At 45.6% G+C, this 20354-nt stretch overlaps 1 protein-coding gene across 3 annotated transcripts in view; it reads right to left on the bottom strand.

The window, feature by feature from the left end:
* CCDC40 (coiled-coil domain containing 40) overlaps positions 1-20354 on the bottom strand; it is a 45039-nt gene that overhangs the window by 13704 nt on the left and 10981 nt on the right. For all 3 annotated transcript variants that reach the window (XM_045164763.1, XM_045164765.1, XM_045164764.1), the window contains 5 exons: positions 16151-16308; positions 15830-15952; positions 12679-12800; positions 1937-2180; positions 1674-1856 (listed from right to left, as the gene is read on the bottom strand). In XM_045164763.1, coding sequence (XP_045020698.1) covers positions 1674-1856; positions 1937-2180; positions 12679-12800; positions 15830-15952; positions 16151-16308 — 830 coding nt within the window. The remainder of the gene's footprint in view (positions 1-1673; positions 1857-1936; positions 2181-12678; positions 12801-15829; positions 15953-16150; positions 16309-20354) is intronic.

The following is a 20354-nucleotide window of genomic DNA, read 5'->3' as shown; positions in this document are numbered from 1 at the left end:
TGGCCCAGGACCCTTTACTGCCCTCCCGTGGACATGGGTGGCAGTAGACCTGCTGTCCATGAATTTTCGCAATAAATGCTGGTCCAAATCTCTTTACCGCCCTCCTGTGGACATAGGTAGTAGTACACCTATCACCCACCAAGTGTTCCAACAAATGCTGATCCAGGACTTTACTGCCCTCCTGTGGATATGGGTGGTAGCACATGTGTTGTCCACATGGGTGACTGGGAAAGGGGGACACCTGGGAGCATGGGGATCAGCCTCTGTGATATTGCATCAGGGCTGGGCAAGTTTATTTCACACTCACCACACTGCATAACTTTTCCAGTGCACACTTGGGCCCCACTGTTTTGCTCCCAGCAGGTAGTCTTGCCCCCAATTCCTGGAATAAGAACTGGTAGGACTCGACTAGCATCAACCAGGACATCTCAAGGAGACCCAGGCATGCCAGTCTTGGCTCCAGCCCCCTCTCCTCAGTTCCTTGGCACAAGCAAGCCAGGAGCCAGCTGGTCTCCTCCCAGGTATCTGGGAGGCATGAGGTTCCTCAGAGTTCTAGCCAGCCCAGGTAGACAGCACCCTAAGGCAGGGGGTCACACAGGAAGAACCAAAGAAGAAAAAACCTAAGTAGCAAATTGCTTTTTTCAGGACATAGGGACCCCTGCTCAGAGAAAGGCAAGACCCCTGGGGGAGCAAAAGAGAGCTCTTTCCAGGGATAGGGGTTGGGTCCTCAGTCCAGGAGGGCTAGTCACACTCACTCAGGACCTTCAGGCACATCGTGGGAAAACAGAGGGTCGGGCTACTCCATGATTCATTTTCAATGCTCCTACCAATTTGACCAGGGTCTCTGCTGCAGCAATTTATCCTCAGACATATGGACAAAGATGTGTGAACAAGTATGTTCAGTGCTAAGTTATTTCTAAAGTTTAAAACAACTTTAAGTGTCCAAAGAGAGAATTATTAAAGAAAACATGTATATTTGAAGGATAAAATGTGATGCATAAGCCAACATGCACTTTTTCTAATAATATTTATGGAAAATGTTATGTTAAATATGACCAATAATGTAAAATAAAACACGATACACACAGTGAAAAATTAATGGGCTCCTACACTTGTTTGTGCACTTTTCGCTCTGTGTTGTGTTTCAGTAAAATTAATGAAAATGGATTAGAGTGGTTTAAAGACTGATATATAGTAAGAGTCCTATGTCCTCTCAGGTTGTGTGTGCATATGTATCTTCACATGTCTGTTCATGTATGTGAACATGTTAAACAAATGTGTATGTGTGTGTGTGAATCTGTGTGCTTGTTTCTGCTCATGTGTGCATGTGGGAATGTGTATGTGAATGTGTGTTTCTGTGTGTCTTTGTGTGTATGAGTATGACCATGTGTGTTTAGAAAAATTTCCAGAAGGAAATACACCTGAGTTTCAGAAGAGATTATCTGTGGAAGGTGGGATTGCAGCTGTCTTATTTTCTTCTAATGCCTTTTTATATTTCCAGGTTTTCCACAATAAAAATGCATTACTTTTACAACTAGACAAAAATGAAAGGTGAATGGACATGCTCCATGCCCTTCCACCACGTGTGGTCTGTTCCCACTAGAGCTGCCCCGATGCTTGAGCACCATGAAAGCATCCACCCGTTGTGGCCCAGGTGTGTGCAGCTGGCGTACCAGGTTGGTCTTTTCCTTCTGGAGCTTCAGGATGAGCTGGTGGAAGTATTTGGTCATCTTGTTGGAGGTCATGTGCTCCTGCAGCTTCTCCATGATGGAGGCATCCATCTTCCTCCTCAGCTCCTGCTCATGCTGGATGGCCTGGTGGAGAGTCTGCAATTCTCCCACAGTTGCCGTGTATTCCTAGAAAGAAAGAGTCAGAGGGTGGATACTATGAAGTAGAGTGGGGAGGCTTGCCCTGCTGGTGGGGGACATGACCGTACCACATGGGCCTTGCCCAGTGCATCCTCTGTGTCCAGCAGGGTGAGCCTGTAAGTGTTAAACTCATTCTGCAGGGCCTCCTCCTTAGTCAGGCACTGTGAGGTCAGTTTCTGCATCAGGTTGGCTTCTGTCTCTGCCCGGTTCAGGATGCTGGCCAGCTTCTCATTCTTTTCTTCCTCCTTCATGATGGATTTCTTATAGGCTTCAAGCTCAACATCCATGGACTTGACTTGATGCTGGCATTCACTGCCAAAATTGAAAGAGCAAAGCCAAGACATCAGAACACCAATGTGTATGGTGGTACCCTACTGGGAGGAAGCTCATAAAGTTAAGAGAAAGAAATTAGGAAACCAATTCTATTAGTATTAGTTGAATATTTAAAAAATTTTTTGCATGACTTCCAAATATTATTTATTTTTTTAGCCACACTACATAACATGTAGGATCTTAATTCCCCAACAAGAGATCAAACCCAGCCTCCAGCAGTGGAAGCATGGACTCCTAACCACTGAACCACCAGGGAAATCCCAACAGTGGTTGAATCTTGACTACTATTGTCTAATGTGTTGGAACTATTACCCTTCTCAAGCCCAAGTCTAAAACTCTTCTAATATTGTGATGATAGGAGGAGGAAGGACAGGAAACTGTTGGCTTGTGCTTGGTGGTGAGGAGTGGTCACTGCCATCCCATCTCCTTTAGTCGTGATCATAATCTTGGAAAGAAAATGCTGTTATCTCAGTTTAGCACTCTTGAACATGACGCTCAGGGCATTTGAGTAAATGGTGTGGCTGGGAAGAACACAGGTGGCTGTCTCTTCAAATTCCCTCAGTATACTGGCCATGGACATGCCCATGTAAAACTGCAGATCCTGGATAATGGAATTTGAATTTTTGTGTGTCAGACATTTTTTCCCTTAATTCTTTTCAATGACCAGATAGAACTCTAAATACCTCATTGGGATACAATTAGGCTCTATCCAGTTTTGTTTTGTTTTGTTTTCCCTCATTTCATCAGTGTAGCAGTAAACATCATTAGTCAGTCAGTTCAGTCACTCAGTTGTGTCCGACTCTTTGTGACCCCATGGACTGCAGCACAACAGACCTCCCTGTCCATCACCAACTACAGGAGCCTGCTCAAACTCATGTCCATCGCATTGGTGATGCCATCAAACCATCTCATTCTCTGTTGTCCCCTTCTCCTCCCGCCTTCAATCTTTCCCAGCATCAGGGTCTTTTCAAATGAATCAGTTCTTTGCATCAGGTGGCCAAAGTATTGGAGTTTCAGCTTCAACATCAGTCCTTCCAATGAATATTCAGGACTGATTTCCTTTAGGATGGACTGGTTGGATCTCCTTGCAGTCCAAGGAACTCTCAAGAGTTTTCTCCAACGCCACAGTTCAAAAGCATCAATTCTTCAGCGCTCAGCTGTCTTTATAGTCCAACTCTCACATCCATACATGACTACTGGAAAAACCATAGCCTTGACTAGACGGGCCTTTGTTGGCAAGGTAATATCTCTGCTTTTTAACATGCTGTCTAGGTTGGTCATAACTTTTCTTCCAAGGAGTAAGCATCTTTTAATTTCATGGCTGCAGTCACCATCTGCAGTGATTTTGGAGCCCAAAAACCATAAAGTCTGTCATCATTACACATGAAAAAAAAAAAAAAGCCTGCACTCTGAAAACTAAAAGATGCTGATGAAAGAAACTGAGGATGATACAAATAGATAGAAAGATATACTGTGTTCTTGGGGTGAAAGAATCGATATTGTTAGCATGGCCATACTACTCAAGGCAATCTACAGATTCAATGTAATCCCTAACAAATCACCTGTGGCATTTTTCACAGAACTGGAACAATAACTTTTAAAATTTATATGAAAACACAAAATATTCTGAATAGCCAAAGCAATCTTGAGAAAGAAGAACAAGCTGGAGAAATCACACTCCCTGACTTCAGACTATACTATGAAGCTACAGTGATCAAAACAGTATGGTACTGGCCCAAACACACACACAAAACAGACACATAGATCAATGGAACAGAATAGAGTCCGGAAATAAACCCACACACACAGTTAATTAATCTAAACAAAGGAGACAAGAATATACAACGGAGAACAGACAGTCTCTTCAATAACAAGTGCTGGGAAAACCAGACAGCTACTTGTAAAAGAATGAAATTAGAACATTCTCTAACACCATATACAAAAATAAACTCAAAATGAATTAAAGACTTAAATATAAGGCCAGATACTGTAAAACTCCTAGAGGAAAATATAGGCTGAGCACTCTTTAACATAAACTGAAGTAATATTTTTTGATCCATCTCGTAGAATAATGGAAACAAAAGCAAAAATAAGCAAATGGGGACTTCCCTGGTGGTCCAGTGGTTGAGAATCCGCCTTGCAATGCAGGGGACACCAGTTTGATCTCTGGCCGGGGAAGGTCCCACGTGCCACGGGACTACTAGGTCTGTGCCCCACGACTACTGAGCCTGTGCTATGGAGCCCACCAGCTGCAACTAGAAGCCTGCATGCCTACAGCCTGCGCTCCACAATAAGAGAAGCCATTGCAACGAGAAGCCCACACACTGCGGTTAGAGAGCAGTCCCGACTCTCCACAACCAGAAAGCACACGCACATCAGTAAAGACCCAGCACAGTTAAAACATAAAATCAAATAAAAAATTAACAAATGGGACTGAATTAAAATAAAATTTAAAAATAAACAAATGGGACTGAAACGTCCACATTTTTCACAGTGAAGGAAACCATAAACAAAAGACGACATACAGACTGGGAGGAAATATTTGCAAATGATACAACCGACAAAAGATTAACTTCCAATATATACAAACAGTTCAAATAGCTCAATATCAAAAAAACAAACAACCCAATTAAAAAATAGGCAGAAAATCTAAACATACATTTCTCCAAAGAAGGTATACAGTTAGCCAAAGATGCTCAATATGGCTAATAATTAGAGAAATGCAAATCAAAACTACAATGGATATCACCACACACCCGTCAGAATGGTCATAATCAAAGTGAAAGTGAAAGTCGCTCAGTCGTGTCTGACTCTTTGCGACCCCATGGACTATACAGTCCATGGAATTCTCCAGGCCAGAATACTGGAGTGGGTAGCCTTTCCCTTCTCCAGGGGATTTTCCCAACCCAGGGATCAAACCCAGATCTCCTGCATTGCAGGTGGATTCTTTACCAGCTGAGCCACAAGGGAAGCCCAAGTATACTGGAGTGGGTAGCCTATTCCTTATCCCTTCTCCAGAGGATCTTCCCAACCCAGGAATTGAACCAGGGTCTCCTGCATTGCAGGTGGATTCTTTACCAACTGAGCTATGAGGGAAGCCCACCAGTCAGAATGGTCATAATAAAAAACTATGAATAACTGGGACTTCCCTGGTGGTCCAATGGTTAAGAATCTGACTTGCAATGCAGAAGATGTGGGTTCAGTCCCTGGTTGGGGAGCTAAAATCCCACATGCCACAGAGAAACTAAGCCCTTGTGCCAAAATTACCAGGCCCATGTGCTCCTGGAACCTGTATGCTACAACTAGAGAGCCCGTGTGCTACAAGGAAAGACCCCACATGATGCAACCAAGACCCAACTTGCCCAAATAAATGAATACTTTAAAAAAAGTACAAACGATAAATGCTGGAGAGGGTGTGAAGAAAAAGGAACCCTCCTACACTGTTGGTAGGAATGTAAATTGGTGCAGCCCCTACAGAGAACAGTATGAATGTTCCTTAAAAAACTGAAACTAAAGTTACCATGTGATCCAGCAATCCTGCTCCTGGGCATATATCTGGAAAAGATGAAAACTCTTAATTCGAAAAGATACATACACCCCAGTGTTTATAGCAGTACTATCTACAATAGCCAATACATGAAAGCAACTACATGTCCATTGACAGGTGAACGGATAAATAAGATATGATGCATATATAAGTGATTCAGTTCAGTTCAGTTCCGTCGCCCAGTTGTGTCCGACTCTTTGCGACCCCATGAATTGCAGCACGCCAGGCCTCCCTGTCCATCACCAACTCCCGGAGTTCACTCAAACTCACATCCATCGATATAAAAAAAGAATGAAATAATGCCATTTGCAACAACATGGATGGACCTAGAGATTATCATGTTAAGTGAAGTAAGTCAGAGAATGACAAATACATGGTATCACTTAAATGAGTAATCTAAAAAAATGATACATATGAACTTATTTACAAAGTAGAAATAGACTCATAGACAAAAAACAAACTCAAGGTTACCAAGGGGGAAAGGGGTGGAGGGATGCATTGGGAATTTGAGATTAACAGATACACTCTGCTGCTAAGTCACTTCAGTCGTGTCCGACTCTGTGCGACCCCATAGACGGCAGCCCACCAGGCTCCCCCATCCCTGGGATTCTCCAGGCAAGAACACTGGAGTGGGTTGCCATTTCCTTCTCCAAGGCATGAAAGTGAAAAGTGAAAGTGAAGTCGCTCAGTCGTATCCAACTCCTAGCGACCCCATGGACTGCAGCCTACCAGGCTCCTCCATCCATGGGATTTTCCAGGCAAGAGTACTGGAGTGGGGTGCCATTGCCTTCTCCGCAGATACACTCTACTATATATGAAATAGATAAATTATCTCAGAGAACTTGGAGGAGGAAATGGCAACCCACTCCAGTGTTGTTGCCTGGAGAATCTCAGGGACGGGGGAGCCTGGTGGGCTGCTGTCTATGGGGTCGCACAGAGTCAGACACGACTGAAGCGACTTAGCAGCAGCAGCAGCAGCTCAGAGAACTATATTCAATATCTTACAATAAAATGTAAGATGTATGGAAAAGTGTATGTACTTTTCCATACGTATATGTGGGCTTCCCAAGTGGCTCAGTAGTAAAGAATCCACTTGCCAAGCAGGAGACATGGGTTCAATCCCTGGGTTGGGAAGATCCCCTGGAGAAGGAAATGGCAACCCAGTCTAGTATTCTTGCCTGGCAAATCCCATGGACAGAGAAGCCTAGCAGATTACAATCTATAGCATCACACAAAAAAGCCAGATATGACTTAGTGACTAAACGACAATAACACAACAGCACAACATATATATATATGTATTATAGATCTGAGTCACTTTGCTGTTCAGTGTATACCTGAAACACTGTAATCAACTATACTTCAATTTTTTAAAATGAGCAAAATATTTCATCAAAGAAGATATGACAAATACTCACATGACAAAATGCTCACTATCATTAGTCATTAAGGAAATCAAATTAAAATCTCAACAGAACACCGCGACACGTCTGCTAACGACTAACATGAAAACGATGGCACTGTTAAGCATTGGTGAGGATGGGACTGACTGGGAATCTCAGTGCTGTGGAGGTGTTTCCCAGAATGGCCTGTTCCACTTTGCATTCCTACACCAAGATCTGCACACAACGTCACTGCAGCTCTGGTCATGCCACCCTCCAGACTGGAAACAACCAGATGTTGATGTATCCACGTGAGGGAATATTACTTGGCAATGAGAAGGAACAGACTGCTGACCCTGAAACGCCAGGAAGACTTTCAAAGCACTGTGCAAAGTGAAAAAAAGCCAGACAAGAAAAGCTGTGTATCGTGTGATCCCATTTATATGAGATTCTGGAAATGACAAAACTACAGAAATAGCAGATCAGCGTTTGCTAGGGGCTGGAGGTGGGAAGAGGCACTAAATTTGGGGTTGCAAGAAATATGTGATACCTTGAGTGTGTAATGGTTACTTGCCTCTGTCCATTTGCTGATCTGAATTGTGCTCTGACAAAGGATAACTTCTTACATAATAATAATGGTAATTGACATAATAAATAATTTACCTAACAATAATACTTTACATAATAAATTTTTTACATAGGTTATCTTCAATAAACCAAAGTTTTAAAAGTTACTTATTTTCTTATACTTCTTTAGGAAGCAGAAGCCTTCTAAGTATCTAGGATTTGACAATAATGATAAGACATCCACATTTTTTGTTTATTGTTTTTTTTGGCTGCCCCATGCAGCACACAGAGCCTCCCCGACCAGGGACTCAGCAGCGCCCCGTGCAGCGGAAGCCTGGAGTCTTCACCACTGGACCCCCAGGGAAGTCCAAGACGTCCAATTTTTACTACAGAAATTGGAACACTCAGTAAGACATGCACCGGCAAAAAGACACCAGAATGCTAGCTAACAAGCTGTCATCCTCACAAAAGGAGAAAGACGGTGATATTTTAAATCTTTATTTCTGTTTTTCTAATTTCCTGGGATGTGATCACTTATCCTGAATAAAAAGACACACTTGGGAATTCCCTGGTGGCCCAGTGGTTAAGATTCAGTGCTTTCATGCCATGGCCCAGGTTCAATCCCCCAGGGGGAACTAAGATTCCCACAAGCCACACGGCATGGCCAAAAAGTAAAATAAACAAAAAATTTAAAAGACACACTTTAAAATTGTCCTTCATAGAGAACAGACTGGTAGTTGCCGAGCAGGGGAGGTCAGAGGAGAGATGAAGTGGGAGGTTGGGGTCAGCAGATATAAGCTTTTATAGAGAGAATGGATAAACAACAAATCCTAATATATAGCACAGGAAAACTGTATTCAATATCCTATAATAAACCATAATGGAAAATAATATTTTAAAAAGAATATATATATGTATAACAGAATCACTTTGCTGTACAGCAGAAATTACTACACTGTATGTAAATCAACTATACTTCAATAAAAAGATTAAAATGTCCTTGATTAACAGATACCAATAGAAAAAAAAAAAACCATAAAGAACTGGTGGAGTCTAGAGTATGTCTGAAGCTTGACCCAATCCATCTGAGGATTAAGAGGGAACCTGCTGCAGGAGCTCAAGGTGATGAAGTGACCGATTAACACCTGGCAGAGGTGCTGAGCCCTGCCTGCTCCCTGGGTTTCCTGTCGGAAAGTATGGCAGAAGCAGAAACCCGGGCACAGGGGAACCTGTTTGTGTCCCTGACCCTGAGAGGGTCTAAATTCTAGCCAGGGTATCCTCCCTAACCCCAGGTGAGCCCAGTATAGTCTTGGAATTTTCTGACTTGTTCTGAGATGTTTCACATGGGAATGACCGGTTTGCTTTTTTTTTTTTAACTTTTATTTTCTTTGGAGTACAGCTGATTAACAATGTTGTGATAGTTTCAGGTGGGCAGCGAAGGGACTCACTCAGCCATCCGCATACATGTAAGTATCCATTTCCCCCCTGAACTTCCCTCCCGTGCAGGCTGCCACATAACATTGAGCAGAGTTCCCTATGCTATGTAGTAGGACCTTGGTGGCTGTCCATTTTAAATGCAGGAGTGTGTACGTGTCGATCCCAAACTCCCTAACTAGGCTCGTGGGCTTTGCAGGTGTGACTCTCAGTGTTTGCCAAAGCCTCGTCATAATTCTGTGGTTGGGACCCCTCCTGATGGGACTTTGCCACTAATGGTAAAGAGTTGGTGGGAATCTTGTCTTTCACGTCTTGCTGTAGCGGAGACCCATGTGATCTCAGGTCACCCGCTGGGTCCTAATTGACACGACATGTCCACGAGTCCCAGGGAGCAAGGGCCACTTGGCCTCCCCAAGTGGGAAGGGGGGATGTGACACGGTGTGTCATGAGGGCAACCCCAAGGGCCTTGCCCATGTCCTGTGTCTGCCCTGTGTTAACCAGCTGCTCTCTGTGCCTGTGGCAGCCCCAGGTGTCCAGAGCTGCAGGCCTCCCTGGGCTTGGGGGACGTCGGCGGTGGTGGGGTACCACCTGCCAGACCCCGGGCCTGACGGAGGCCAGCCGGCGCTGAGGAGGCAGTCCTTGCCTCCAAGTCCCACACCACCTTCCACCTCCCTCTCTTCTCCCACAGCTAAGGCACGTCCTCAGCGCCCAGACAGCTCCCAGGAGGGTCGGAGGCAGGGGGGTGTCTAGTTTCATGTCCAACATCTGGACCATCAGCCAGGAAATCACTGTTTTTGTTCATTTTCTAAAATGGTCTACACACTACGAGCTGGTATTTGGTACTTTAGTTCAGCTGCTGAACTGGCCTGGAAGTCCCAAGTGATGCAATGTTCTGTTTTTGCAACACCTTGACTTTGGTTAAACAGTCTCAGATTCCCTCCTTCACACCTATCTGGATGTAGCGCAGCAATCACAGTTCACAATTCTCACAGCATCCTGTGCGGTCAACAGGTTTGAAAGGAGGCCTCCCTCCTCCATGGCTGACGTATCTGGGGTCGCAGGAAGGCCAGCTGAGGCAGAACTAGTGCCCTATGACTTGTTGTTAGGGGAGGTGTGCGTTGCTAAAATGAACATTCAATGGGTGCCTGTTATAAACACATGATGTCATTTTTCTCATCAATGAGATCAGCACAGTCCAACATGTGCTCCGTTGTCAGGGAGGGGACTTTGGAACACTGCTGGGGGAGGTGTTATTGTCTCAGCCCTCCTGGGAAATCTCTGTCCAGCCTGCTGAGTGCGTGCCCCGGAATCCAGAACTTCCCGGCTTGATAGGGAACATAATTATACAGAATGATATCGACTATAATAGCCCTGGATGTGACTCTGTACAGCAACACTGTGACGGGAAAGGCATGTGGATAACCTTGAGTCCATCAGAGGGTATGTGGCAGGAAAAGAAGGGACAAACAACCAGTATGTTTTGGAAGATCTCCAGGACACCCAGCGGAATGAAAAGAGCAAGGCACAGAACACAGCACAAAAGGGAAAGTGAAGAAGGTGAATTTGAGTAGTTTCTTTTGCTATTGTGGATGACCTAGGGATAGAGACCCAGGAAACCAGGAGGAGTGTGTGTGTGGAAAGGGGCAGCAGGTCATGGAGGACACGGGCGTATTCACCTCAATGAATATGAGTCTACATAGTTTAGACCAAGTCACTGTGTTATCTATTCAAAATACTGAATTTCAAAACAAGAAAAAAGAAAAGGAGTGACCGTCAAGCCATGCCTCAGAGGACAGGTAGGAACAGCCGGTGGGAGTGGAGGGGACAAGGTCAGGAGGAGGATTGTAGGGGGACATCCAGGTTAGTCCTAGAGACACAGAGTGCTGGCCTAAGCGCAGGGTGTCCCCCTGAACTCTGGAGGTCCCTGTGTGGGGGAGTCCACGAGCCATGAGACTCTCAGCCTTGACCTTACTCAAGGTCAGTGTTAGGTAAGAGGCAAAAACTGCTCACTAGCTAAGGCCTCTGCTCGCCAAACATGGGACAACTCTCAGTGGACAGACACAGCAGAAGCAAACAGACCAGCAGCCCTGGGGGGCGCCGGGCAGGGGGCAGCCCAAGCCCACAGCCCTGAGACAGCCTGGTCCCTCCCTGCGTGTTCAATGGGAAGGCAGATTTTTAGCCAGACTTTGCCTGGATAATTCTATGATTCTCCCTTTGGCTTTCTTTTTTTTTTTAATTAATTTATTTATTTCATATTTTAAACATGTATTCATTTCATTTTGGCTGTGCCGGAACTTTGTTGCTGAGTGGGTTTTCTCTAGTTGCGGAGAGTGGGGACTACTCTTTGCTGCAGCACATGGGCTTCTCATTGGGGTGGCTTCTCTTGTTGCGGAGCACGGGCTCTAGGTCACACGGGCATCAGTAGGTGTGGCTCGTGGGCTCTAGAGCACCCGCTAAATAGTTGTGGCACATGGGCTTAGCTGCCCTGAGGCACGTGGGATCTGCCCAGAGCAGAGATCGAACCCGTGTCCCCCGCACTGGGAGGAGGATTCTTAACCACTGGACCACCAGGGAAGGCCTCCCTTTGTCTTTCTATCATCGACTCAGGGAAGTGAAGAAAATGAGTATTTTTAGTCCAGCATTACCCACATAAATGTGGCTTGTTTTAAAAACAGTCATAGGTATATGCCTCCATTTTTGTTTTTCTTAATCACAAGACTGAGAAGGAACGTCTCTCCTAGATGTTGGGCTACCAGACGCCATGCCATGGGACTGGCAAAGCAACCCAATCCTTCCTCCCCATGGTCAGCAGGCCTCTCCTGGGCACAGCTCACTGCCAGGCTGCACGCTGAGGGCTGAGTTGAGCTACGATGCGTTCCCTCTAGGACCTGCTTCCACACCTGGGCCCCAAGCATCCTGTTGGTTAGGGGAACTAAGGCAATGGTGGAACCCCCAGGCTCCACCACCCCACCCAGGGTGCACGTCCAGCCCTCGCTAGAAGTGAGAGGGGAATGCCAGGCGGGGCCTCTTCCTTCCCTTTTCGGGGAGATTAAAGCGGGATTTTGGTTGGAACTCAGCCCTCGGCAGAACAATAGAGGAAGGGTGAAGTTTCTGCACACAGGTGGTGAAACTGCAAATCAAAGGGACACCTTTATCTCTCCAGGATAAATACCCCTTTTTCTTTCCCTCTCTCTCTCACTGCTTCTCCTTAATCCTCCCAGGAAATCTGAGCATGAAAGCTTTGCAGCTCCCGGTGCCACAGAAAGTTTGAAAGGATTTAAGAAACACTGAAATCTGGGTGAACAATAACGGGGGGTTTCAAGAACGGAAATTGGGGCCGCAGGGCTGCAGGTGCACCCCTTTGTCCCAGGAGAGCCGGGGATGGGCGCTCCGTGCTCGCCTGGGAGGAGGCGGGCGTGGAGTCCACTTTGCACCTGCCTCCGAGTTCCCACATGTCACGAGTTCTCCCACCGCTCCATCCAGGGCCCTGCTTGTGGCCCTGAGATGCCTGGCCCGCCTCTGTGGCAACCAGCAGGGCCACCCGCACCTGAGCGCCTCCTGGATGGTCCTGTGAGCCTCGTCGCGATGTTTCATGCCCACCAGGCTGGTGGCCCACTGCTGCAGGATGTGCTTCTTCTCCATGCTGATGGCCTCTATTTCCGTGCAGGCCTGCAGTGGACAGTCAAGGTTACGTGAACGTTGGTCTCACGTCATTAAGCTCAGAGCCCCCAAAAGGACATCGGAGAGCCCCAAGCTTCCCAAATCGCCTTCCTTCTCCGTGACCCTAGCTTTTGTTTATATAGTTGCTGAGGCTACTCTCAGCAACAGAAGGACACACGTGAAATTAAACACGGCTCAAAAGGCCCATCCAGCACTTGCCTGAGCCTTGAGCCCCAGCCGTGACACAGGAACAATAACAGTACCCACATGCTGGGGCCATCAGATCAGGTGGGATGGTGCCTGGAGGCCCAGAACACTCAGCTCGACCCCAAGTGCTGGGTCTCGTGAATGTCCTTATGTGTCATTCCAGGGGAATCACTGCACTCCTAGCAGTCTGGCCTCGTGCTGATTCTTGGAAGGGGCATGGAGTGAGGGCTCGGGTGGGGCCCTCGTTGGGCCACGAGCATCTAGTGGAGATGCTGAGTCTGGTCAGCCTCTGCTCTTGCAGGACGTGCATGGCAGACACTGGAGGTCAGAGCGGCCTCGAACACTCACAGGGATGATAAGAGGGCAGAGCTGGATGTGAAAGGAAGCATTACACTGGGGAATCCCACTCCTGTCGTCAGGGCTTTAATAAATCATCTATTCATTACCATTATAGAGCATAAAGTGGTGTGAGTTAATTATACCATGACTGTTGAGACATTTCTGGATCTGGGTAAGTTATTAACTGAGAAGGCCACTCTGTGCCATGGACCAGCTTGTGCACCAACAGTACCCGGCTGAGGCAGAAGGTGCCAAAACTGCTGGGCTCCTCCCCAGGCTGGGCTGAGTGGGGACGGTCAGCCAGGGGCAGGTGCCCTCCCACGGAGCTCCCCAATCTGCCAGACAAGGGCTTGTTGACCAAGGTACAGGCTGAGAGGTAAAGATTAGCTGAATTCAGTTTTTAGTCGGACACGACTGAAGTAACTTAGCAGCAGCAGCAGTTTTAAACACAGTCCGCATTAAAAAAAAGTGTTCATTCTATGCAAATTAGAATATGTAAATAAGCAAAAAGAAAATAAAAATCATCCCATTATTTAAAGTTTACCATTTCTATCACCCTGATGTGTGTGTATGTTGTGTGTGTGCAATCACATTCTATTATTGTTTTATAACTTAGTATTTAAAAGTAGCATATTGTGAATGGGTTTCCATGTCAGCAAATATTTTATTGGTAGTCCTCTACTGTATGGATATATCATAATTTGTTTAACCAACGTCCTCTTCTTGGGACTTTCTTTGCTATCACACACAGCACTGTGCCCCAGGGACTCTCTATTCATTTTGTTCACTGAGTATTTAATGTACAAAAAGTTAATTTGCATGCCCATTTTCCCTGGAATGAAGGCTGAACAGTGATATTTTGGGAGAGTGTGCTAGGGGACGGGGTGGGTGCCCGTGACACGTGGTGCAATATTGTCCTTGAATAAAGATCCTGATGAAGGCACGCTACACCCCCACTATCGGTGTAGAAGCCCTGCTTCCCTTGCCTTGCTCATCTTCGCCAACTTGCTTGGGAGAACCCCTGTCCTGCCCTTGTCTGTCATCAGTGTCTGTGGTGCACCTGCCATGGCCCCCACCTCCCCCCCGCCCCCTGGTTCTGGGTGCAGAAAGGCAGGAGGAACAAACGTGGGATGGCCCTGTCCTGGCAGGACACAGCCAGCAGGGAGCGGTGGGAGACACAGAAAGACGCAATGGAAGAAAAACGACAGTGTCATGTGTGTGTGTGTGTGTGTGATCAGCACAGAGCAGAAACGTGCATGGCAGATTCTGGATTGATTTTCAAAATCTCTTTACACCACCAAACTTACTGGTATTATGCTTAGAAAGCCCTCTCCAACCCAGGACTCTACAGATATTTCTTTTTCTTTCTTCTGGTATAGCTTCCCTCATTTCAATAGTTGATCCCATGTGGAATTTGTTTTAGTGTGTGGTATGAGGAAAAGATGTAATTTTTTCCCCCAAATGATTAGCCAAATGTCCCAACACCACTGGGCGCATAACTCACTTGCTCTCCATTAATTTACAATCCATGAAATTTCTATTCAAACGTTTCCTTGAATCTGGGCTCTCTCACAGGCTCCCACAGCCTACCTGTCTGTCCCTGACTCCAGTAAATCATTATTTTAGCCACTTGGGCTTCATAGCATTTAATGTTAGGGGGGTACCCACCATCCTGGTTTGTCCTGGACTCCCCTGGTGTTAGCCCAGAAAGTCTCATGTCTCAGGAAACCTGTCATTTCTGGGCAAACAGCCTTCATGAACTTTCCTCCCTGGACAATTCTCTGCTAGTCCTCTGAATTTATATTTTAGGTAAACTTAAGAATTGCTTTGTTAACTAAAGAGCTTCCCTCTGCTGAGATTCTGATGGGCATTCATTCTAGATTAAGTATACTCATGGGTTGGTGAGAACTGGGCACTTTCCCATGTGGACCCACATATGTTTGTTTGTTTGTTCGAGCCCACCCATTTGTCTTTCCTTCAGTGAAAGTGTGTTGTTTCTTTCATGCCGTCCCTGCACGTATGAAATAGATGGTGATTCACAGATTAAAAAGTGACAGCAATTTTGGTTTCTAGTGCCAGTCACTGAACTTGGCGTTGCATTGAGCCTGGGCTCTCTCTTACTTGCTATGGAATGGAGATGTGGGCACTGCCCAGGTGTGCCAGCAGCCCAGGCTGAGAATGGTTAGGGAAACTTCAGCTCTCCTTGAAAGAGGTCTGCTGTTGCTAAGAAGCTTGCTAAGGATGTTCCAGCAAGCAGGACGGAATGTCCCAGCTCCTGGGACATCTTCTAGTCTATCACTGCTACGGTGAGAGTAAGAATATGGCCATCAGTCAGCTGGTATCATCACCGTGGGTCAGTCAGGTGCTCTGAGATGCTTATGAGGACAGACAGATGTGCAGAGGGTAGGCCAGCTAACTGAGGGCTCAGTCAGTCTCTCAGCAGGCATGCAGGCACTTCCCAGGCACTGCCAGATGGTGTGGGTGATGCTTACCTCACTCACTGCTTTCCTGAGCATCTGAGTGTCTTTAGCCTGTGCGTGGTACTGGGCCTCAAACAGAGAGGTTTGTTCTTCCAGCTGGTTGGCTCGGGTGGTCAGCTGGTCCACGTGCAGGTCCTAGAAGGGCAGGGATAAGATGTATGGTGAGACGATAAGAGATAAGACGCATGGTTGGTCCCCACCAACCCAGACCCATGTCAGGGATCCCAGGCTGGACACGGCTCGCCCAGGGCTGCGGTATTCAAACAGGGGCAAGGCTGATTGGGAAATCCAAGGGGTAGCCATCGTTACATGGGCATCGTCTTTGCAGAATACCTGCTGTTTCTTCTCCAGCTCGGCCCGCATGCGCTGGGCTTCTGACTTCTTCACGACTTGTTTCATCACTTGGATGTCGTCACGCACGTCCTGGTCTATGTTCTGCATGTAGAAGAGATGCAGAGCCAGGGTCTCCATCTCGGTTTGCAGAGCTGCCACTGGGAAGAGAGGGGGAGGGTGTTCCAGCATCGCATACAGACCAACGCGGACGCAGCGCCCCTCTCCCCACTGTGGGATGGGCCTGAGAAACAGCCTTAAAACTACAAAGACCCGGACCATGCCATCAAAGACCTTACAGTCTATTAATAGGTGGAGAGACAGAATATATGACCAACCTAGACAGCATATTAAAAAGCAGAGACATTACTTTGCCAACAAAGGTCCGTCTAGTCAAGGCTATGGTTTTTCCAGTAGTCGTGTATGGATGTGAGAGTTAGACTATAAAGAAAGCTGAGCACCGAAGAATTGATGCTTTTGAACTGTGGTGTTGGAGAAGACTCTTGAGAGTTCCTTGGACTGCAAGGAGATCCAACCAGTCCATTCTAAAGGAAGTCAGTCCTGAATATTCATTGAAGGACTGATGTTGAAGCTGAAACTCCAATACTTTGGCCACCTGATGCAAAGAACTGACTCATTGGAAAAGACCTTGATGCTGGGAAAGATTGAAGGCAAAAGTAGAAGGGGATGACACAGAGGATGAGATGGCTGGATGCTATCACCGACTCAATGGACATTAGTTTGAGTAAACTCCAGGAGTTGGTGATGGACAGGGAGGCCTGGCATGCTGCAGTCCATGAGGTCGCAAAGAGTCGGACATAACTGAGCGACTGAACTGAACTGATGCCTATTAATTGCAACACGCCCTCCAACTCCCAGCACATGCTAGAGATTCTTCATGTCCAAGGATGTTCTGAAACAGTGTCAAGGTTATGAGGCCTTGTGTAAATTTTACAGATTTCTTACCACATGGAGTTGGCAACGTCAGGTTCGGTCCTAAATCCCCTGGGAGAAAAACCAGCCTGAAGGGTGGGCTGAGCACCACTGAAGTATGGGTTCCTTGTAACAAAACTCTCATGAGATGGATTTATAAGCTAGAACATCAGCTTATTTAGGGAGATAGACTTCCACCAGTAAGTAACTGTTCACTGGTGTAGAGCGTTCCTTATTCAGTGCGTAGATCCAAACAGAAAATCGATTTATAGATCGAAAGGCTGCTGGGTGAATATCATATTAGAGTCAGGTGTTTCTTAAGGATGGACTTAAACTTGACAAACACATTTTTTTTAACTTCCAAGATGATTTAAAAACTCTAACACTAGAGAATTCTTTCGGTCCCATGTGGATAAGAATTATAGGGGAGAGGAACGGAGAGGGTACAGGGAAAAGAGGGGGGAGTTTTGTATAAAGAGTGGTTGCTGGGTGGACTGTAGGAGTGTATCTGGGGAGAGGGTCTTTAAAGAGGTCATTACGGTAAAATGAGGTCACTAAGGTGGGCCCAACGACTGGTGTCTCTAGGAGAAGAGGAGGTTAGGACACAGACACACAGTGGATGAGCCCCTGTGTGGACACAGGGGGATGATGACTGTCCACAAGCCCAGGAGATTGGCCTCAGGTAGAACCACCCTGCCAACACCTTGATCTTGTACATCTGGCCTCCAGAATTACAAGAAAGCAAACTTCTACTGTTCGAGTCGCCCAGCCTATGGCCCTTCGCTATGGCAGACAGCGCTGAATAACCCACCCTACCTGAATCAGGGAGCTTGCCCACCCTTCCTCCAGGGCACTCACTTCTTCCCCCTCTTTCCTTCTTTCCTGGCTGAGTGACTGAGAGCCAATATTTCAATTTTTTTTTATTTAAAAAAATTTTTATTCATTTATTTTATCTTTGCCTGCACTGGGTCTCCGTTGCTGCAAGCAGGCTTTCTCTAGTTGCGGTGAGCGGGGGCTGCGTTCTAGCTGCGGTGCTCGGGCTTCTCATTGCAGTGTGGCTTCTCTGTAGCGGAGCATGGGCTCTAGGGCCTGCGGGGTCAGTCGTTGTGGCTCAGGGACTAAGTTGCCCCACGGCATGTGGCATCTGCAGACCAGGGATAGAACCCATGTCCCCTGCATTGACAGGCAGATTCTTTACCGCTAGACCATCAGGGAAGTCCTCAAATATTCTTTTTAATTTGTATTATTTCAACATTAGTGAAATCAAGTCTGTTTTCACAGTATGAAGACCAGCTGTCCTTTTCCTTTTTGACTTGCCTGCTCATACCATCACCCCTTCTTCTATAGCAGGATAGTAGTCTTTTACCTATTAGGCTTTGAAGGGCCCTTCATGTAATAAGACAGGCTGGACAGAGTTTTGAAAAGCCCCCATGAGCTCTGCCCCTGGTGTCATTCCTGAGATCAGGTTGTGTTTTGTGGCAAAAAGGGTAATTATCAGACGGGCCTGACCTCAGCAGGTGAGCCCTCTAGAAGCAGAGTTTTCTTGACCTGGTGTCAGAAAAGGAAGTTGGAAAGATATGCAGGGTCAACAGGCTTTGCTTAGCATGAAATAGGAGTCTAAGTGTTCCTTTTTGGATGGTCAAATGAGCGAAAATACTTAGTGATTTTAAAGTGCAATCTGTACATTCAATTTGCAATAAATAGATTCCAGAATAAACTTCCTGGAACTCCCTACTCTGCACCATTGATCTATTTGCCCATTTTTTCCCCTTGAGCCATTTTGTTTCTATTGCTGTAGATTGATACAGTGCTTTGATACCTGTTGGGACAATATTCCCTCATTACCCTTCTTTTTCAAAATTTTTTGGATATTCTTACGCATTTAGTGTTCCAAGTGGTCTTGAAAATCAATTTGTTGAGAATGGAGAGTTTTTAAGGCATTGCTCGGGAATAATTTCTAGCAAGCATTGATAAGGAGGAAAAAGCAAGGAACAGAGTGGTGGGCATAGTATACAGCTACTTGTGTAAAAAAAATAGAAAAAAATACCACACCTTTATAACTTTGCTTTTATATACAAAAATATCTTTAAAAGAATACACAAGAATCAATAATACCATTGTGACTCTGCAGAGGGGGCTGAACTGGGCCAGAGGGAGACTCCAGAGAGCTTCAAGTTCGTATTATTACTCCTCAAAAATAATAAATAACTATTTTAAATAAATTCAAGCTCACCCAAACATCCCATTGTGGATTTTAACTGGACTTGCAGTGAACTGCTTATTAATTTAGAGAAATAACATTTATATATTGTGCATCTGCCCATCCCATTACATGACTGTTGCATTTATTTAAATGTTTTATATCCTTTAGTAAAGTTTTTGTTTTTCTTCAGACAGGTTTGCTTGCTTCCTTTTATTTATTTATTTGGCTACGCTGGGTCTTCCTTGCTGTGTGTGGGCCTTTTCTAGTTGCAGTGTATGGGTTTCTCATTGTGATGGCTTCTCTTATTGCAGAGCACGGGCTTCAGGGCGTGTGGGCTCAGTCACTGTGGCACAGGCTTAGTTGCCCCAATGCATGTGGGATCTTCCAGGGCCAGGGATCTAACCCATGCCTCCTGCCTGGACAGATGGATTCTTAACACTGGACCGGTTCACTTGCTTCTTATTAGACTTATTCCTAAGTATTTTATGGCTGTTATAGCTATCATGGATGAGATTTTTACAATTACATTAATAATTCATAATTGGATATGACTGGTAGAAAAGAAAATTATAACTCTGGTATTCAGTTACTTTATAGATTTCTTATTACTTTTATTTGCTTCTTTTTCAACAGTAATCTTGAATCTTCTAGGTAAACAATCATACCATTGGTGGAGAATGAGTCTCATGACATCATATCCAGAATCTATACTTTGTTTATATTTCCTGTTTTCTTTCATAGCTGGAACGTCCAAAACAGTGTATCCTCATCTCATTCCTTACCTTAGCTATGATCACTCCAGGGCTTTCCACTGAGTAAAACTGTCTTATCAGTTGCTGATAAACACAAAGAAATTTCCTTCTACCCTAGTTTAGGATGAATAATGAGTTTTATTCAAACATCCACTGGGCATCCACCCAGAAAATCTTTTTGTTCTCTCTCCTTTAAGAAAAAAGTGCAATGAATCAGTAGATTTCTTAGTTTCAAATTATTCCAGAATTAAGCCCTTCTTCACTAGGAGCTATTTTTTTCTTTTCATATATTGCTAAACTTAATCTTTTGTTGCTGAGC

Source organism: Bubalus bubalis, chromosome 3 (assembly GCF_019923935.1).
Source record: "Bubalus bubalis isolate 160015118507 breed Murrah chromosome 3, NDDB_SH_1, whole genome shotgun sequence".
NCBI lineage: Eukaryota > Metazoa > Chordata > Mammalia > Artiodactyla > Bovidae > Bubalus > Bubalus bubalis.
Note: the sequence above shows the minus strand (reverse complement) of the source record. Positions and strands in the feature narration are given on the sequence as shown.